The following is a 22,137-nucleotide window of genomic DNA, read 5'->3' on the forward strand; positions in this document are numbered from 1 at the left end:
TTTTTGACTTTATGCCTGATATAATTTTGTTTACAGCATAAATGATCTTATAATCCTTTATATAAAATGTATATATCCTTTACATATATCCTAGTATACCTTAAATAATCTCTAGGTTACTTACAATACCTAGTACCATGTAAACAATTGTATTGTGTTATTTAGGAAATAATGATAACAAAAAATTTTTGTACTTGTTCAGGACAGATGTAGTCCTCTTCCCCCCAAATATTTTCAAACTAAGATTGGTTGAATTCATAGATATAGAGGACTTACTGCATTTAACATCTTCATTAAGTTTTTTTAAAACCCCTTTATATGTTAACATAAGTTACATTTTTCCAAAATTAAGGAAATTAGTGGCATTGATTGGCATTATTTTACATTTATGTAAATCTCTTTACTGTCTGGTTTAACAGGAGACTGCTTGATTCTCTATCTGCTTCTCCATTTATTCTGCAGTGTTGTTTTGAAGTCTACAATGATAATTTAGCTGCACACAGAAAAGGAGTTACTTTGATACCTTCTTTAATATTATGACTATACCAAATTGTACACGTTGTGGTTTCCTAAAGGTTAGTTACATTGCAAACTCTGAAATGAATATGTTCATCTTTTTTTTTTTCTTACTTTGATACATTAAAATCCATGAATCTGTCTTGCACTTTCAGTGGATCTTTTACCTGTGCATGGTTTTGTACAATCATGTGTTGGTCATTGGAAACTATTGGTTACTAAATTATGCAGAACTTCTAAACTCACACTCATCACTATCCACTAAGATCTTGTCAGGAAACTCCTTAAGTATTAGGAAGCTGTCAAATTTAGAGTGACAGATGTAAGGTTTTCAAAACTGCTTGAAAGTTCAAATTTTATCATTGGCAATAAATATTGCCAGTTGATTTTGAAGAAACGGGCTCACTTTGTTCATTTTCAAGAAAATGTTTGCCCAATCCAAGTCAGAATAACTGCAGCTTGTGAATTGTTTTGCCACTCAGTTACAGGAATGCTTTTCTTCTAGACAGCCATTTTACATCAGTGTGCAACAGAGTGCTTAATGTGTGCTTTCTGTTTTGTTGCAAAGAACATCAAAAAGACCCGTGCTCAAGGGTCAAGATTTATGAAAGTCATAACTCTAACTGCTTGCTTCTTTAAGGACTTTCATAAAGGAAACTTTTTTTTTTTTAACTGCTAATGTGTGGTGAAGAATGCAGTGACTATGAGTTTCGTTTGCTCCCACTGCCTTGATTAGTTGCCAAGGTGCCAGTAGTTTCCCCACAATTGCGTTTGCACCATCAGTACTAATGTCAGCACAGTGAAAAGACAAATATTGTTTTTGTGTCATTCTAAAAATAGTTCTGACCTCGGAGAAGGTCTTGGGGACTCCCAGGAGTCCTCTAAGAATACTTTGAGATGCACTGGGCCATTCTCCCAGCATTGTAGTTTTGGTGCCAGGCGTTAACACGTCTGTCCACGACTTAGTAACACAGTGTGAACTACTTTTTTTGTGAGATGGACAACATTGTCACGATTCTAAGTCAAATGGGGAGTCCACAGAGTAGGGATTCATTCCATATTCATTTAAGCGTTTCTAGCACCTACAGCGTGCTCGTCCCTAAACGATGGCTGAAGCACCACCTCCTTTCATCTCTGCCCCTTGGAAGGTTATCCGCCCCCCACCCCCTGCTTGTCTTTAAGCACGGCTTAAATACTTTTCCTGGTCCTCTGAATAGGGCACGATTTCGCTTGTACTTTGAGCGCCTACTTTGTCGTCAGTTCCTTAATCACTTAAGGACCCGAATGAGTTACTGTTTTCTTTGTAATACGCATGTTGGCCACAAAAGGGAAGATGTTTTGTAAATATTCGTCTCAATGTAATGAAATCAAAACTGAAAGCAAAGTAAATACATATGTGCATTAGTTGTCCGTTTCCTGATTGCAAGCTCTGGAGTGATCAAAAGTAGCGAATGTGGTTTACTGCTGCAGTGGTTCCTGCTCTCTGCGGCCTCTTGGGCCGCAATATTCAACAATATTCAAATTATAGCTGGAGTTCTGAGCGGCGAGGACTTGGTGTTCCGACGGTGTGTGCTTGTACGTCGTTAAAACCTGGCAAGCGAGCGCTAGCGAGAAGTCCGCAGGCGGGGCCGGCGGCGGAGAGCTGGGCTGTGTCGGCGCTCGCGCTCCGCGCCCCCGCCCGGCCCGGCCCAACCCGACCCAGCCCGACCCAGCCCGACCCAGCCCGACCCGACCCGGCAGCGCCTCGCCTCTCCTAGCCTTCGGCTCGGCCGGCGGAGCGCCCTGCCCATTTAAGGAGGCGGGCCGTACCACCAGAACTTTCTTGACGGGGGTATTCCGCCGAACTCGGACAACTTCGAAGGAGCAAAAAGGCTATTGCCATTCCCTTCAAACTCTGGCCCGATTCGTGTGGCTGCTCGGTGCGAGCGGTGCGCTGGCGGGCTTTCCGCTGGGGCCCGTTCGCCTCCCTGCCCAGAAGTCGCCCCAGGCGCTCTCTCACTCCGAATCCGGACGCGACGTTCCCCGGGCTCCGCTAAAGTGTAGTTCTCCTGCAGAGGCCCCAGTGCCCGGATGTCCATCAGGATTAGTGCGAACCAATACGCTTCCAGCCCGAGGCTGCACTGAGGGCGCCCGGGGCTCCGGAGCAGGTAGTCCCCGAACCTCGGGGAGTGGAGCTGGGGAATCATCCCCGCACGGCTCCGGCAAATGGTGAGCGAGGCGCTGGCAGCAGGGCCCGCGGGTTGAAAGGTCTGATGGACAGAAGACAGTGGGCTCTCTAAGCTGAATGATGGCAGCCCACTCAAGGTAAGGCAGGCACCGAGAGAAACTTTTTAAATAGGCTAGTAGCTAGGGAAAATGAAGGTTGCGGGGGTGAGGGGGGAGGGCTGGGGTGCTGGGAAGGAGACGGGCAGGAAGCAGCTTTGTCATTGCTTTCTCATCATTCTTGATGCTGTGGCTCATAACTGAACGTCAGATAAAAACCAGTTTGGAGAACATACTAGACAGTTTCTGCACAGCGGAGAGGGAGACTGGGTTAAAGTTAAGATTGAAGTTAAAGATCCCTCTTCTTCTAAAAATAACTGTTATTTTTCGGGAAATTAAGTTGATTTCACTTGCCTGTCTTTTGCTCAAATTTTCGTTTATGTTCTTTGTGCACCCACCCTTTGGTTCTCTTGATTGCTTGCTGGTGTCTTGAGAGGCATTTTAGAGATACAATTAATGTAAATCATATCTTGCCTAGGAGAGGGTGGGAGACAAATTGCCTGGTGATTGAAATTTTTACTGCTAGAACGTATGATTCTACATAAAACGGCACAGCTTGCGTGAATCTGCTGAGTAGGCAAAGACCGGGAATTCACCGGGGTTGGTGAAGGGGAGAGAGGATAATGAACTGCAGTTGCTGTCAGAGGAGGACTATTGTAAGAACCTCAAGCCCTGTCTTTCCATGGTTGGTTACTGGTTTTGTAATGAGCGTTTAAAAAGAGTGATGACAAGGCATTAGTGGTTAGTATAAATAAGATTCAAACTGTTGTGTGCGATCGGTGTGACTTCATTTTAGTTGTGACAGCAGTTGGTGCTAAGGGAAACTGAAGAGTTATATATACATTCTTTTAAACTTTTACTAGAAAGCACCGTGGCCTCAGTTATTTAAAATAGTAGGAAAGCTCTTCAAGTTATTATGTGATGAAAGATAGTGATTTGAGATGTTTCAGAAGGCTCAACAAATTTAGGTCTGAAGTCTCAGATCATAGAGAGAAGTAGATGTTTAAATAATGAAATTTGAGAGGATGTAACTTAAATTTTTTTCCTAAGAAACAACTTTCTAGGAAGGAATGAATGTGTCTAAATAGAGAACCTCTTGTGTGCCACCTGCTTTTTATATTTAATCCTCTGAACTCAGTGGTTTATCCTCAGACTCCATTTTATTGATTGTTCTAAAAAAGGAGTTCTTAACCTGGGCCAATGTAGTAGGAAAACTTGGATAAGAAACTGAAGTTGCATCTTTACTTTCCCTAAACCCGAAGTGAAATTTTAGCGTTTCTTTTAGTAGAAATATATGCGGGGTGGGGGAAGGACAGAAGCAAAAACAAAAACAAAACCCTGTCGTACCAGTACTAGGGATATTATCACAAGTAGAAACCTCATTTTTTCATAATCTCATTTCAGTTCTTGCATATGTCTTAATATCTTACATATACCACTTCTAGAAAATTAAGGAGCTGCTTTATATTGTTTAATAATAAAAGCATAGAACCATTAACTTGTCTTTTAAATATTTTGGTTGGTATATTTTTATGTCATTTGTTCCCTTTGTGTTCTTATGTATTTTATTTAATGCATTTAAAAACTTTATCCTGAGAGTGCTATCACATCAAATTACTGTAGGGGTCCATGGCACAAAACCTTGCATTAAGATATCTTGATCTATGAAATTAAATCAAAGCTGACAATGCTCACTAATATAGTGCAGGGAATTGAACACAAGTGTGAGTGATTTCAATGCCTGAACCCTTAAACTAAAGATAAAAATGAGATAAAAGGTAAATGGTGTACTGTGTGTGCCAGACACAGCAATGAGCAGCTTTAATTTAATTACCTCTTTGACTCTTCTCACTTAATACTTTTATTATCTATCTTTGGTCGTTAAGGAAACTGAGGCCCTGCCAGGGTATTTCTTGCCTGAGGTCATGCAGGTAGAGCATGGAGCAGACCTCTGGCTCCAGAAGTACTCTGCAGCACTTCCTTGCTTCTATGCTGCCTGTTTGAAGCACAGATGAGATGTTAAGAGAGGAATTGCAAAGCCTCAGTGTGAGAGAAAGCAATTTCTGGTAAAATTGCTTTTCTGCAAGATGTTGTAATTTGAGTTATCAGTAGGTTGGTACAACATGCTAGCAATTGAAATAAAAGGACTGTGCATATTTTTGATGTCCTACCTGACCTTCAGATATGTCCTTGAACTTTAAACAAAGCAACAAGGCCCTCCCTTATATCTGCATGTTAGGGAATATGTCTCATATGTTGTGAATAATCTTTTTCTTCAGTTACACTTAGAATGTGGTCCAACTTTATTTTCAGACATTGTGCTTTGTGGGAGAGTAGATAATCTTTGAGGTCCAAATAGAGAATATATGGAAAAAATTTAAGATATTTTTGGATTTCAGAGAACCCCAAAGCTGGGCCAAATTTTCCTGAGTATTGCTAAGAGAAACTGAAACATTACTTGTGATGTATAATCTGCCAGTAAAAACTTGACCATGTGTCACATTAGTATTCTTGAGACAATTAATTTGGATTTTCAGAATCTTTGGACTTAGAGATTCATAGCTCAATGTTTAACCACAGTAGTTTCATTGTGCATTGAAATAATTTGTAGCTGGGAACTTAGATGAGAAATTTGCAGCAATTATAAAGGAGCCAACCCATGGCATTTTTCTCTAATTAATTGACATTGCTATAAGGTAGTGTCATTCTGGATTTGATATTGATGGGTGGTATATGGCTAATTTTTTCTGTGAATGGGCCATGCACTGTAGCCAGCTCCTTAGGCACAATGTCTCTTCCTTATAGGGTCCCCTACATAAGCTATAAGTACTTTGAAAGAGGGAGGAGCTACCTAAGTAGTGTTTCTTGGTTTATGAACTTTTTGAAATTGAGGTTTTATATTCCTCTACCTTATTCCAAAACTTTAAAGTAGGAAATTATTTTTATTTTGCTTTTCTGGTTGATTTATTTTCTTTAAAAAAAATTTTGTTGAGTAAGATATAAATTGCCTAACTTTTAAAACTCAGAGTCTTTAGATCAGTAGCTCGAAAACAATTAAAATTTGGCATATGAGTTATCAGAATTGGAGAAATGCGTTTGTCCCCAGGACATATGCCTTACCTCATGCACTTTCTTGAACTATCAACATAGCAGACACATGGAATACCCTTCCTTGAGGGAATTGTAATAAACTTGCTTTCTTTAATGTGAAATGGTTACAAGATCATAGTTTTATTTTCCAGATTTCTAATCTAAAGTATGTGGAGACTGTTCTTTGTAGAAGTATTAAAAATTAGCATTCCCTCTTTTTGAGAATTAATAAAATCTAACAGTATATGGGTCTTTTTCTATATGGATTAGCTTGCTTTATACTGAAGAGTGATGTTGATGGATCGAATAAAAAGGAGGGCTTTGTCTGAATCTCCATCTCCCCTAACTCTCATTGAAGCAATCCCTGAATTCTAGGAAGGAATATATACAGACCTTGAACTACCTGCAGGGATTAAGCAGTTTTAAAAAGCACTGTGTGCTACCTGAGAAGTGGGGCCCACCCCCACCCTGGGGGGAAGGGTTCTGGGGGGGGGGCGGAGTGGGGGTGTTGAACTTGCTTTTTTGGGAGAGTTGTATCTGGTGGCTTAGCACACATGTTCTCAAAAGAAAGCTCTTACAAACTGCGAAAGGAAATTAGGTTTAGTGAGCTCTCCACAGTTTTTTTTTTTTTTTTTTAATTTAACCCAAGTTCATGTTAATGAAGCTTAGAAGAAAAGAAAACCAATAAAGAGGTAAAGTCAGATTGTTCCCAAGATTAATATGAAGCCGGTTTTTGGTGGCTCTCTTTGACTCTGGTAAGGGAAACTTTCCTGTTGCAAAAAGGACTGCCCTTAAACTGGTATAGAACCAGTTTTGCCCCACCCTGTGCCCCCACCTCTGACTTATGAGCTACTGATTATTGTGAAAGAAACTTCATGAACATAAAGCAGTTAATTAAATATGAGCCAAGAGCAAAGAAGGATACTGTAGTTTGGAAAGTGTGGTTCAAGGAAGAGAAATAGCATGCGTACTATTTTGACCTCATGACTGTCCCCATTTTTCCCTGTGACACCATTGTAAACAGTGTCCTTGACAGAAGAGAAACACAAACAAGTCTTTTAAGTGATTTCTTTCTGGTTCATCCTGAGAGCACAGCTGAGTTTCCTGACTCACAGTCTAGGCTTCTTCCATGATAAAAACTGAAGGAGCAATGAGTAATTTTTTTCTTAAAGTCAGCTGATTTGTGGGAGTGTTTGGCAAAATTAATGCAAAAGATCTCTTAGGAGGTTTAGAGAATTCTATACCATGTCATGAGATGGCATTCTGTAGCTGGATCTATACTCTTTTGAAAATGAGGTTTAATGAATACTGCTTAAAAAGATTTTGAACTTCAAGTTTATTCAGGAACAAAAATATGATCTTGTTGGTAGATAGGAGTACATTTCTTTATTATTCTGGTCTCCTGTCATTTACTTGTTTTGAGCATCCAAATTTATGCATTGCTGGCTAGCAATAAAATAGAGGAAACATAAAACTGATTAGTTTCACCACTGTTTTGTGGTATGAAGGACAATTTGACTGTTTCTAAATGTGTAAACTTAGTTTTATCTTGGCAAACTTCTCTTTTATTTTTTTTTCCAAAATTGTCAAGTAAACTTAGACTAATTTTATATGTGAGTTATAGTGGAAATACACTCTATCTCTAGGAAAAAGTTTCTTAGATATGTCTCTTGACTCAGAAATACAAACATATAGTGAGTTGAGTGCCATTTCTATGTTTTAATTTAGTTACCTCTTATTGATATATGGTGAGTACATAACTTTTACAGGTTAAAACAATTACTTAAAAAAAGTATTGCAAAATCTGAAGTGGTAGTCATTTAGTTGTGCTTCAGATTGTATTATTTTATTATGAATATAATGTGTACTCATTTGCTCAAAGTAATAGAGCAGGTAGAATGCAGAGTGTCTGGCTGAAATATAAATGTATCAAGTGGATAAAGTTTAGATTTATACTCAGGAGAAAAATAAGATTTATTACTTTGGGGACAAATGCCCTGGGGAACCCAAAGTAAAGATTAACTTTAAAATCAGCCCTGTGCTGACTTTCTGTGTTTTGGTGCCGATCAGTGTTGAGAATCCTCCTTGTGCAAACTCTTCCCTTTCCTATCTGTCCACAGTGAGTTAAAGCTTAACCTGATGGCCACAGAGCCAGCAGACCCATACTCTGACAGCCCTGTTCTCTGCTGAAGGTCTCTTTTATTGTGTTGGTTTATTGGCTTTGTTTTTAATTTAACCAGATTAAACTCCTGTCAAATTCTTAAGGCAGTAACTTGGTGTCAGATTTAAAGTATTAAGAGGAAATCCCAGTGGTGACATTATCTTATCCAAAGAAACTGAAGTAAACAAAGGGAAAAAATTTTTAACTCTTTGTCTTTATCTTGGTGTTAGATATTATATTTTTGAAGGGCACCCCTGGTTTAACCACATGCTAAGAAGTACAAAGAATACTTTCCCTACATGATGGCTCCTGTGCAGAGTACTTGGAGCGTTGTAGGCCTCAAGATTCTTTTGGGTGGATTGGGGAAGAGTTAAGGTTGTTGACTCCTGAGTAACTTACTGGCCTTTATTTTATCCTAAAGGATCTTGCCTTCTCAGTATTGCTTACTTTTGGACTAGCCATTAAACAAGGGAAAGTAAAAATATTTTAGGGATAATATGTTCAGATTAGGTTCAAGGTTCTCAAATTTGAGACACAAGAATCACCAGGTGCTTATTAATATGCAGGCTCTGCTCCCTATTCCCCCAGACAGACTGATTGGGTAGAGCCTGGGTGGAGCCCTGCTGGCTATGTCGGGTAGGGGAATCACATACTGCTCCCTGGTAAGGTGTATGAGTGTAGAAATCATATAAACTTGGAGCAGGGCATGGTGTTGCATGTCTGTAATCCCAACTGTTTGGGAGGCTAAAGGCAGGAGGAATTCGAGTTCAAAGCCAGCCTCAGCAAGGCCCTAAGCAATTTTGCGAAGATGCTGTCTCAAATTTTTTAAAAAAGACTGGGGAGGTAGCTCAGTGGTTGGTTAATTCCTGGTACAAAAAAAATCCAAAACAAAAAGAAAAGAAAACACACACTCTACTGTACAATGCAGTTAAATTTTGATTTAACATATATGTACAAATCCCCCCCCCCTCCTGTTTAAACAGAGTGGAGCTCAGTGGAGAACATAGATTAATTTATCTTCATATAAGAAGCCGACTGAAATATTGAAATGCCCAGATATACCTATGTTTAAAAAAAATTAGTAAAAGGCACCAAGAAGTAATACACAGTGTTTGATCATGTAGCACTTTTCCAGGAACTGTTTTTTTTTTTTTCTTAGAGATCTGGATATTTAATATACCCTTTTCTATGCCCTGTGTGTTCCCTCCCTAAACCACAGTCTCTCTACGCAACACACCTCAATTTATCAAACACAGTTGTTTTCCTTCCCAGGGAACAGTTACACTTGCGAATTGGTGGTGGTTATGTCCAAACATCATGAAATGAAATGAAAACTTTTTGTTTTGTATTTTTAGCAAAAGCATTGTCTAGGTGTACTGTTGTTGAACAAATACTGGTCAATAAAATTTTTTAAATGTCTCCCCTACTGGGAAGTAAATGTTAAAATTATAGCAGATGTCACTTCCTGCAACAAAATTCAGGAAACACTCTCTGGTATGTGGGTGTTGTAACTTTTCAGTTCTTGGAACTTTCCTTCAGGAAACTGTCCTGTCAAAAGCAAAGCAGTCAATAAAATATGAAGCACAACTGAAACTGTGTTGTGCGGTGTAATTAAATTTTGATTTGGTGCATATGTTTTGGTGGTTATCACGTGACTTCCATCCTGGGTAATGTGTGTCTGGATAACTTGTTAAGTTGCTTCTCTCCCTCCCCCACTCTCCCTGCTTTAAAAATGCAGGTGTATCTGATTTATTCTGTAAGGCAATTTATAGAAAGTGGTATAAAATTAACCAGTTCTTACTGCTTTGTATAAAACTAGGAAATCAATGGGAGGCTTTGAAATATAGTCAGTAATCATGAAAGTCAGCCCCCGTTAGACTCTTTCTTACTTTAAATTTTCTTTTACCTTTTAAAACTTTTTTCTAGTTCTTTCCTCCACTGCTTTGTCAACATTATTTTTTATAATTCACTGTGCTATATAGCTCATCTTTTCATCATTTCCAATGCAGGTATAAATTATGTAAAGATTTTTAGAGAGTTCTAATTCATTTTATGCATTTTTTTTGAAAATTTGACTCCTACAATGTGTGTTATCACAGTGTTGACGTCATATGTAAGTATTGTGTAATGTAAAAATATTTAAAATTCCTTGAAAATATCTTTTTTTTTAAAAAGCAAAAACCTAGGAAATCTGTTCCTTATGTTGTTTTTCAGAATTTTTTTTAAATCTCTCCATTGACAAAATGTTTACCTTGGACATTTTCTAAGCAGTAAGTCCTAGCTAGTAAATTGGAAACTGGTAAAAATTTGAGTTCATAATATCATGATTTTTGTTTTAATTTTTTTCTTGAAGGAAAAATATAACATTTCACTGAGTTAATTTGCTATCTATTAAATAGTTTTTTTTAATTGCTTAAAAAAGAGATCTATCAGTACCAAATTAAAGCCCTGTCATTTTACCTTTTTCAAGTAACTGGCTTAGTAATTACACTTCCAGGAATTAGTTTTCCTGTTATTATAATTGGTATCTTCTCTTTCCCTGATCCCCTTTTAGAGTTAGGCCATTAACTCTTCATTTTAAAAAGTTGGGTAAATATAAACTGTACTGCATGGAAATATGTAGGCAGTAACATTTTACTATTAGAATACTGAAAGGTAAAGTGAATGCTAATATATTACATTAATTTAAAAATGAATTTCTAATAGCTATAAACATTGGAAAAGAGAACTAATTTTATTCAGATTAGTGTTATCTCTTTATACCTGTCTTTTTTTTTCAAATTCAAAGTGTACTAATTATACTTAATTTCTGTTTTTAAATGGAGTCTATGTCCAGACAACAAAAAGCTCTAGGTTAGCAGTTTAAAAAGATTGGATTTTATAATTTCATTTTTTAATGAGTGTTCTTTCTCTAGTTTTTTAAATAACTTCATTGACATGTGTTTTGTATATCATAAAATCCACTCACTTCAAGTGTATAATTCATTGCTTTTTTAGTTCACTGGGTGATACAACCATCATCATAAACTGGTTTCAAAAGATTTTATTCTCCCCATTAAGATCCCTTATGTCCACTTACAGCTAATTGATGTTTCTAGACCTATCTAATCATTAATCTTTTTGTTGATGTAAATTGTCTTTTCCGGGCATTTTATATACATGGAGTCATGAATGAAATATTGTGGTTTCTTGTATCTAATTTTTTCTCCCAGTTTTTTTTTTTTTTTTTTTTTTTGGTGGCCTCAGGGATTGAACCCAGGGTCACATAACCACTGAGCCACATCCCCATTGCTTTTTTTTTTTTTTTTTTTTGGTTTGGTGGCTCTGGGGATTGAACCCAGGGCCTTGAGCATGGTAGGCAAGTGCTCTACCAACTGAGCTAGACTCTCAGCCCTCCCATTGCTTTTTATTTATTTATTTATTTTATCTTGAGACAAGGTCTTACTAAATTGTTAAGGCTGGCCTTAAACTTGCTATTGTCCTGCCTCAGACTCCTGAGTAGCTGAGATTACAGTTGTGTGCCACTGTGCCTGCCTCATCCAGATAATATTTTGAGGTTCATATGTGGCATAGACTATGTCAGTAATTCTGTCTTTTTTTTTTTTTTGGCTGGATAGTGTTTGATTGGGTGGGTTGTGAGATACATATTTCCAGGTTTTTCTTTTTCTTTTTTGGTCTGTTTGGAATGACGCTATGAAATTTGAATGCAAATTCTTGGTTAGGTCGAATTTCTGGGTACCATGATAGTTTTATGCTTTATTTTTTGAGAAAGTACCAACTGTTTTCCAAATTATATGCCTGCCATAGCCCAGGCTTGTGTCAATCTAAGTTTCTTGCAAGTCATTCAATAATATCATGGTTATTTGCACTATGAAAGAAATAGTTCAGAGATGTGATCAAGTTTGTATTTGATATTAGAAAATGTATAAAATTCATACAATTTAAAAATCCCAACTCAAGTCATATTTTTCTCATAGAAAATTTCAGGGCTTTTTTTTTTTTTTTTGGTGCTTAGGATTGGGTGTTTTATTTTTTATTTTTTTAAATATTTATTTTGGACACAATGTCTTTTTTTTATTGGTTGTTCAAAACATTACAAAGCTCATGACATATCATCTTTCATACATTTGATTCAAGTGGGTTATGAACTCCCATTTTTACCCCAAATACAAATTGCAGAATCACATCGGTTACACATTTTGTTTGTTTTTGGTGCAGAGGATCAAACCCAGGGTCTAGTCCTGTGTACTAGACACTTGCTCTACCACTGAACATAGGCCCTCAGTACAATTTAAATACATTCTTAGTTAAATATAAAACCTTTATTTTATAATTGCAATTGGAACTTCACTGTTATTTCAGTGTGCTTTTAGATAAATTTTTGCTCAAGTAAAAATTAGCTGTTATAATTCTCTAGAAATTCACATACAAACATATGTTACCTAAGTGAAGCTTCTAGAAATTATTACTAAAACGTGGTTCCTGAATGGGTAACTTCAGAAAAAGATAGATCTGTTTCATGAACAAAAAATATTTCATGAAATACTCTGAAAATATCTTTAGGCACACATTTGATGGTAAAGAAAATGAGTTGTCTTTAGCATTCCTTAGCTAATCTGTAAAAGCTGTGAAGCCCTGGTTACACGTCTTTTTCATCTCTGCCTTTGAATCTTCCCAGTTTTCTTTGAATTTGGAAGTCTCTAAATTTTATTGGAATTCATTGCTCTGGGTAATAATTTATATGTACTTATGGATTCTATCAGTATTTATAGCTTTATGAATATGGCCAATTCACATTCAGTAGCAATATATGTTTATTAGCCGTTTATATTATATATGGATGCATGCTTGTTGACTGAGTGCCAGCTACTGTGTGTGGTTTATGCAGGGCTCTAAGGTGATTATAGACACACTTTCCCTGGGGATTGAACACATGGGTGCTTAATCATTGAGCTACATCCCGAGTCATTTGTATTTTTAAAATTTTGAGACAAGATCTCAATAAATTGCTGAGGCTGACTTTGAACTTGTAATCCTCTTGCCTCAGCCTCCCAATTTCCTGGGATTATAAGCGTGAACCACTGTTTCCATCTAAGGAGGTCATAGTTTGGAGGAGAAAGACTCAAATAATCAAACAAAATGGCAAATAAGACAGGTATAAACTGTGTTAAGTACTGTGACAAAAACGAACAGCGCACTGTAGCAGGGTAGTAGGACCTAGGCCAGGAGGACCTCTGAGGGAGGTGAACAGCAGAGGAGAAAAAGCAAGCCAGAACATATTAGAGAAATGTAATTGTCCCTCCAGAATGTCATAGAAGTAAGTAGTAGTGGTGGGACAGATAGTATTTTTTAAACAGGTGAACATGGTGATAGGAAATAACCATCATATGGCAGTTTCCTGAAATAAAAATTTGACTGTTTTAGTGGGTTACTGTACTGTGAAAAGTTAGCCCTATTTAAAAAAAAATATTTTAATGATTTCAAAATGAATGTCATAATATAACTTTAATTTTTAAAGTAGAGGCTGGAGTTTTTAAGTGTTGCCCTTAATTGATACATAAGCATATTAGTGTTGAAAAGAAATTCAGGGGACATTTTTTTAGAGTTTGGGAACTGTCATATAAGGGATGTGGTAGAATTAGAGAAGTCCCAGCTCAAGTGAATACAAATATAAGGAAGTGAAGATTTAAACAGTAAGGAGGACTTTTGTGCTTGCTAGTAGAGATAAAGGTTAATTCACAAAATAACCTTTCATCATGTGAAGGTCTGTTCATGAGAAGTGGAGAGAAGGTAGCCTCCATCTCTGCCAAAACCAGATCTTGAAGAGATAAATAATTTATGTGTGTTAATCAAAGCCCAGGAATGAGCTTCTCAAGGTAGGTAATTAAACATGGAAACATAGTACAAGTGGTGTTAATACATAAAATACAGAAATAGAAAATGGATGATCTTTCACCTTTGATATTTTAAGAAGTAGCAGATGGTTTAAATACCTTTTTCTCAAGGGATTCTGTGGCTTCTTGAAAAAATGTGATCATAACCAACTAGAACCTGCAATATCTTCTGTCTGTATCTTCTGTGATGGTATAAAATTGCTTCAGGGATCCTGGTTTCATTATCACCTCATCTCTCTTGTACTTCTGTTTACAGTTATTTTCAAATGTATGTATTTAATTGTAGACTTTTTGTGGTATAATATGTGAACATTTTTGTGAATATTTCACAAACACATAAAAGGAAGTTATTTTCTTTCAGAGAAAATACAGCATACTATGGCAGGGTAGTGGGACCTAGGCCAGGAGGACCTCAGAGTTAAACATGGGTTTGTATTAGCCCTCTTCCCCTTTTAAATGTACAGTAGGCCCTCAGTGTAGTGTCCCCATGGCTCCTATAGTAGCTTTGAATGATCCTGTCCTACCTGGCTTCCTCTGCTGATAGGGGGTTACTCCTATTCTTGGGTCTAAGGCAGGAAACAAGGGCCTCAAGCCCCTGCTTTTTATTGTTGTTTTATATTGTTCTAAAATTAAGGTATGTAAAATAAAAATGTATATTAGCCCTGTCAATTTATTTCTGTATTTTAATTTTTGTTCAGTTGATCTGCCACAGACTGGGAGAAGAATAAAAGTTTTCAACAATTAATGGGTTTCTATTTCCCCTAGTATCTTAGGGTTTTTGCTTTATAAATGTTAATGCACTGTTTTTGATGCATAGATATTAATAATTATATACATATTATTTATGTGTATGTGTGTGTGCGTGTGTGTGTATTTTTTGTTTGCTTGGTTTTTTTTTTTTTTTGCGGGGGAAGGGGCTACTGGGGCTTGAACCCAGGAGCACTCTACCACAAAGCTATATCCCAGCCTTTTGAATTTTTTACATTTTGAGACAGGGTCTTGCTAAGTTGCTGAGGCTGGCCCTGAACTTGTACTCTTCTTGCCTCAGCCTCCCGTTGGTGAGTTTATATAGGTGTGTGTCACCACATTGGCTGATATGTTCTTTTAAAATCACCACATATTTTGTTATGTAGTCTTACTGAAGGTTTCTCTGAGTGTTAGGTGAATGGAATACACATACACATATATCACAGACATAGACATAATATTTAGAGATGTATATCTTTAGTTGGGTGTGGTGGCATATACCTGTAATCCCAGTGACTCCGGAGGCTGAAGCAGGAGTATGTCAAGTTCAAGCCAGCCTCAGTAATTTAGCAAGACCCTGTTGTAATGGTTTGGATGTGAGATGTCCCCCAAAAGCTTACATGTAGACAATGCAAGAAGGTTCAGAGGAGAAATTATTGGATTGTGAAAGTCTTAACCCAATCCTAATAGGGACTAACTGTGGTAATGGAAGTAGTAGAGTGTGGCTGGAGGAGGTAAGAGTTGGGGTGTGGCTAGGGGGATATATTTTGTACCTGGAGTGTGGAGTCTCTCTCTGATTCCTTACCACCATGTAGCTGTTTTCCTTCACCACACTCTTCCGCCATGATGTTCTGTCTCACCTTGAGCCCTGAGGAATAGAGGCAGCCTGCCTTGGCTGAGACCTCTGAAACTGTAAGCCTCCCAATAAACTTTTCCACCTCTACAATTGTTCTGGTCATGTCCTTTAGTAAACAGCAGTGAAAAAGATAACTAAAACAGAAATTGGCACCAAGAAGTCAGGTCCTTGCTGTGACTAACCTTACCATGTGGTTAATAAGCCATTTGGAGCTTTTTGGAATTGGTGGGAGGAATTTTGAGACGTATAGCACTGCAAGCTGGAAATGATTTAGATTTTTTTTTTTTTTTTTTAGCGGAGCTTAATGACTGATTCTGGTGGGATCTTAGAAGACCAAAATGGCAGTAGGACCATGGTCTGTGAAAACAGAGTTCAAGAGGGTTTAGAAAGGGAGAACTCTTTTGGAATTTGGAGTAGAGGCCATTTCTGCTATGTTCTGGCTGAGAATTTGTCTGCATTATGCTCATGTCCTGAGACATTCTGTGACAGCTGATTTTAAAAGCCTAGGTAGCATTGCATTCAGGTGGTGGCATGGATATTGCTGAAGGCTTTTAACCAACTTTATTGTGATAATCAGGAGCAGAAGGTAGAGCAGAAAGATTAAAAAAAAAAAATTGGACTTGAAAGGCCTGAGTAAAATAGGACTAAGAAAGTTGCAGTTATCAAAGACATTACCGCCACTAAAGAAATGCTAAATACTTTGCTCAGAGACAATAAGAATGATAGCCTGAGGGCATCTCAGGAGTTGGCAAGACCACACCCATCTCTAGCTCTAGGGAGTAAAAGTGAAAATTCTCTTGAAAAGACCAGTTAGTCACCCTTCTTACACAAGGGGACCTAGGATGTTTTTTTCAATGTGCTCAGCCACCTAGACACTCGGAGGCCACTGCAGTCAGGGTCCCTAGAGGCTTGGGTACTACTTGAGATGGCAGCAGACTTTGGCATCAACCACCAACCATGTGTTGCTGGTTCTGCAGGAATGCAGGATGCTGGAGTTAATGGGTTGTGGAGGCTTCTGTTAAGATTTCAAAGGAAGGTCTTGGTGGCCAGGCAAAGTGCAGCAGGGTTGGAGTTCCTATGGGCACTCCCTGAGAAGGCCAGGTGTGGAGATTTGAGGAGGAAGCTGAAGTTGCAGTGGAGACACCCCCCCCACCCCACCCCCAGATTAAAAATGCCAATAACATGGGACATCCTTCTAGGAAAGCTGCAGGAATCTATCAGAGACCAGCCAACAGAGAGGCCACTTGGGCTGTAACCAAAAAGGCCACAAGGGTGGGAGCTACACAAGCCCTTTGGAGAGAACGTCATGTCATGATGCCATGTGCCCTAGATGCCAGACATGGAGCTACAGGACTTGTTTGCCCAGCTGGATTTTGGTCTTGCTTTGGTCCTATCCCTTCTTTCTATAATTTTGTGAATGGAAATGTTTACTCTGGGGCTGGCAATATAGCTCAGTTGGTAGAGTGCTTGCCTCCCATAAACAAGGCCCTGGGTTCAATCCCCAGCACCATACACACACACAAAAGTTTACTCTGTATATATTGGATACTTGTAAACTGCTTTTAATATTATAGGAGCTCACAATGTGAGATTGCCTTGAATCATAGAGAAGACTTTGGACTTGTACTTTGAGCAATCTCAGAACTGTTGAGAGGGGACTCTTGGGAATGGACTAATTTTATTTTGCATTGTCAGATTAGTGTGAGTGAGTTTTTGGGGACCAAGAGTGGGATGTTATTGTTTGGATGTGAGGTGTCCCACAAAAGCCCACGTGTGAGACTGTACAGAGGAGAAATGATTGGGTTGTGAGAGTCTTAACCCAATCTGTGAATTAATCCCTTGATAGGGATTAACTGCGGTAATTGAAGTGGTAGGGTGTGGCTGGAGGTGTTGGGAATTGGGACATGGCTATAGGGTGTATATTTTGGATCTGGAAAGTAGTCGTGAGCTGCTTCTCTTCACCACACTCTTCCTTCATGATTTTCTGCCCCATCTTGAGCAGGCTGGCCATGGCTGAGACCTCTGAATCCTTCAAATAAACTTTTCCTTCCCTACTGGTCAGGTCCTTCAGTCAAAGCAACGAAAAAGCTGACTAAATCACCTGTCTCAAAATGAAAAATAAACAGGCTTTGGGATGTAGCTCAGTGGTTAAGTGCCCCTGAGTTCAATCCTTGATTTAAAAAAAAAAAGAAAAGTGTATCTTTAAATCTTTCATCTATGTGGATTTTAGTTTGGTTTAAGGAATGAGGGAGAGTTCCAGAACCTTTACTGTCTGTTCTCATACTAACCATTCTGTTCTCTGTTCAGACCCATTGTCACCCTCTCTGTGCATTTATAGACTGTTTCAGGATTTGACAGAGCTGATATCCCTTCTTTATCCTGCTACTCTTCACTCTTGCAAAGCACTTTCCGACTTTTCATGGTTATTTTCTCATGTACATTTTTCCAGATGAACTTCAGTGTTTTGTCAGACAACTTGTGGCTTCTTGAAAGGATGATTTCTTCATAAATTTATAAAACCTCATCCTGTTTTTCAAAATATTAAAGTTTAAAAAGGGATTAATCATGTTCTTTGTAGGTTTTCATGGACTGGAGAAGGCTGAATTAGTGCCAGGGACTCCTGAACTTCGAGCCAGGCACCACTCATTTACAGAGATCTTTGGGAAGTAGTCCTGTGTGCCTTAGGTTTTCCAGAAAGAAGCAAAAAGTACTTTAGCTCTTTTCATCAATTAATGTATTATTTAATAACTCTAAGAGGTGGATCATACTTCCATAGGTAACTTACATCTGTTTTTAGGCAGAAGGAGCCTTTCATGGTTTTAGTGTTGCTGTGGTTATCATCTCACTTGATAGCAGACTTTTTATTTAGTCATTCTGTCTTGATAATTATAGATATAATTTAGGCTCTTTAAATTCTTTTTTTTGTAATTCAGTAAAACTAAAGCAATAACATAGTTAATAATAATTAAAATGAAAGAGAAATGTCTTCCTCTGTCTGAACAATTTGTCCAAACATTTTCTCCTTGCTCCCTTTTCAGCCTTTTCCTTACATGTTAAATATTTTCACATAGTTGAATCACTCTCTCCATGTGCTTGATAAGCCAGTTAGTCAACATGTAGGGTAAAGGAGGTTGGATTTACTTTAGACTGTTGGAGTTTTGGAGGTTGTCATTTTGTCTTAAATTTGAAAGGGAACAGATAAATCTTTCAGATCTTTTATGCTTAGAAATGTCATGCTAAGAATAGATTTAAAAAGAAGCCAAAGTAGCCCAGTTAATATGACTAAAGCAAGGTGTAATTTTATACATTGCACCAGGATAAGGTAGATGAATGCACTGGTGAGTAGGTTTCATAAATGTTAGTCTGCTCATGATGCCAGTGATGGAAACTACTGAGCACCATATATATGTGCTTCACTAATTCATATTTATTTATGAATTAGTCAAGTTGAAGAACCTAGTATAGCCTACAAAATCCTAAGAAATGAAGACTCCTTATTGGTTGTTTTCTACTCATAGATGGCAGATGTATCCATGTGTACTAGCACGGAAGCAGCCATTGCCTCAGTAGAGTAAGTTGGAATCGAACATGCAGACTGAAATCAAGTTCAAACTGTTAGTTTAAAATTAGCTGATGAAAAATTATTGTTATTTTTGTCTTTTGTTATCAGTTACATTTAAAACTTGACCTGTGGCAACTGTCTTCAGATTTATAAACTTTCACCTAATTTACATTTGTTTAAGTTATATCAGAGCTGGTAAGCACCTGTAGTCCCAGCACTGACACAGGAGGATCACTTGAGTAGAGGAGTTTTAGAGACAAGCCTGGGCAACATGTTGAGACCCTGTTTCAGAAAAAAAGGAAAAAAAAACCCACAAACAAACAAACAAACAAAAACAACCCAATAAACTTTATATTATTATATCAGGACCAGAAAATTTGGATGCTCATATTTTTATAGACTTCTTTTAAAAATTGTGCTCTACTCAGGGACAGAAAGAGCAACTGAAGCTGGATGTGGTGGTATACTCCTATAATCCCAGCAACTCTGGAGGCTGAGGCAGGAGCATTACAGGTTTGAGGCCAACCTGAGCAATTTAATGAGACCCTGTCTCAAAAAATAAAAGGGTTGAGGATGTAGCTCAGTGGTATAGCACCCCTGAATTCGGTCCCCAGGACTACACACACACACACACACACACACACACACACACACACACAACAAAACAACACCTGAAATTATTCATTTGTTTGAATTAAAACAAAATTTCCCAATATGTTTATAATTGAGCTGGCCAGAGTTATTTCAATCGTATTGGAAATTTAAAAACAAAAAGAAGTGTAGATGGTTTCTAGTATACCATTAACTTTCTCCTGTTGCCCTTCCCCCGCAAAAATGTATTTGGGGCACAGAAAATGTTTTGTAAAAGCAGCAGTGAAAGTCACATGATGAAGGTTAGGCCCTAGGCTGGAGCAGAATTTTTCTTGATCCAAAATGTCAAAACATTTGAAACAAGAATGGAAAATGGTGCAGTTGATTAAGCAGCATTTAAATGTGCTTAAACAAGTAGGTTCATTTTACATTTATGTTAGGTTTTTGTGGGGCTTCTTTTGGGGGTGGTTAATGGGAGAGAAGGAGAGATATAAGAGATCTCTAGATTTCATTGGAAAAGAATCTGGGAAAAATGGATTCTTTAGGGATTATTTCAGTTGAACTTGGACATTTTGAAAGAGGTTTATATTTAATTTTGATCTACAAGAACAGCAGTTGTTTATTAAGCAATCATTTATTAGGTAATATGCTATAACCTGAGCTGGGAGCTCTGCATATTTGGTGGTATTTATTCTACAAGGCAGTGCTTATCATCCCCAGTGTGAGAAACTGAGGCTCATGGAAATTAATTGACTTGACCAAGATCTTGCAACCAGCTGACCGATAGCCTGTTAAGCTGCTCTTGACTTTTGTGTGTCTTCCTTCTCCTTGAACACTTGTCCACGTGGCCAGTGCTCCTTTATTTACTGGTGGAGCTAAAGAAAAAAGGGAAAGCAGAATATGGTTGGAGCTGTCTGTCTTTGAAGTAAACTGTGACTGAAACAGGAAAAAGAAGATGAGTGGGGGAATATGGTGCGTGCAAGATTCCTCTTGGAGTGAAGAACTGTGAGACGGTTGTTTCCGAATGCTGGCTGCTGGGAAATGCCTTTCCCCCACAATTTGGTTGCTACAGGGGGAATTTGGAGACATGACGATCTACTTATAATTCAGGAATATCTGTTGCTCAGTCAGCTTTGGTAATATTTGGGAAGGAGAATATATTGGTGAAACCTTTTTGTGTAAAAGGTATGAGATCCTTCTATGCCTCATCCTCCTTGAAGATCTTGTTGCTTTAGAAGAAACTAGTTTTAGAATGAAACTGATAATCTTCTACCTCTTCCTAGTATGAAATATGTGCATTTCTTTGTTTCTGTTGCAAGACATCACATTTTATGGAATCTCCATTTTCCTGGGGCTCTCTTGTCCTGCTGTGCACACTGTCAGCTCTAGGGACCACTGTATTGTGTTTTATCTCAAATTGTCTTAATTTCTCCTTAGGAAGGAAATGGTGGGGATGGTATAGAAAAGGGGAGCATGGAAAGAAAAGGGGATGCTGGACCAAATATGTACCAAGTTTTAGCATTTGGATCTTAATTATGTATGTATATTAATAATAATCCAGTTATTGAATGCTTACAGTTCTAGGCACTGAGTTCAGCACTATGTTTGCATTATTTTGTGCAACGACCTGAACCCTTTGGTATGATTTTCATCTCCATCTTGAAAACGAGGAAAATAAGGCCTAGAGAGTCTGTGACTTGTCCTGCTGATCATTACCTGGTAGTGACAGGATCTTAGTTAGAGGATATCATCAATGTAGATATTGGGGGAAATTTACCACGTCTTTCTGTCCTGCACTCTTTTGGTGGCTGCTATTCCAGTAGGAAAGTAGCATAGGGCCTTGGTAATATTTCTCAGTCTCACAGTGGTGGTTCTTAATAGGGGAAGAAACGTTACCACTGTATGCTAGGGGATATTTGGCAATGTCTGAAGACATTTTGGTTTTCACAGTAGGGAAGGGGGTGTGCTACCATCACCCGAAATGGGGGTCAGGATGCTGCTAACATTTACAGCGTACAGCACAACCCCACCACAAAGAATTCTCTGGCTCCAAGTATCAATAATGCCATGATTGAGAACCCTTGCTCTACAGGTTCCCCTGGTTCAGGAGTAGGGGGATATTTGTGCTTCATGGGGCATCTGTGCTTTGTAATCAAACTGAATCTTGCCAGCCCAGGTGCTAGTTGCTCAACCTGTATTTGTTTTGGATACAGCATGTGCAGGACACTGCTGGGTGCCATATGGGTTCTGCAGCCTGTGGAAAAGGAAGTGGTCAGACTTCTCATAGAAGTTTTAAGAAAATGAAAGGAGCACTTCTGAATGTGGTGGTGAGAAAAGGAGTTCGTTAAGCAGAAGTGATGTGGGATGAGCAGAGGCTTGGATTAGGGCCAGTGGGGTGGACAGATGGAGCAGTGGTTGCTAATTTGGAAAGTGTAAAACCTGAGATAAAGAGCACTGT

General features: G+C 38.3%; 1 protein-coding gene across 3 annotated transcripts in view; it reads left to right on the forward strand.

Annotated features, from left to right (window-relative positions):
- Positions 1 to 22,137, forward strand: part of AFF1 (ALF transcription elongation factor 1) — a 202,728-nt gene that overhangs the window by 64,771 nt on the left and 115,820 nt on the right. The window contains exon 1 of one of the 3 annotated variants that reach the window (XM_081303790.1): positions 2,346 to 2,820. The exons of the other annotated variants lie outside the window; for them this stretch is intronic. Within the exon in view, the coding sequence (XP_081159916.1) occupies positions 2,801 to 2,820 (20 nt within the window). The 5' untranslated portion in view covers positions 2,346 to 2,800. Of the gene's footprint in view, positions 1 to 2,345; positions 2,821 to 22,137 lie in introns of those variants that run through there. 3 annotated transcript variants of the gene reach the window in all.

The sequence above is a fragment of the Spermophilus citellus genome (assembly GCF_964194105.1).
Source record: "Spermophilus citellus genome assembly, chromosome: 8".
Lineage (NCBI taxonomy): Eukaryota > Metazoa > Chordata > Mammalia > Rodentia > Sciuridae > Spermophilus > Spermophilus citellus.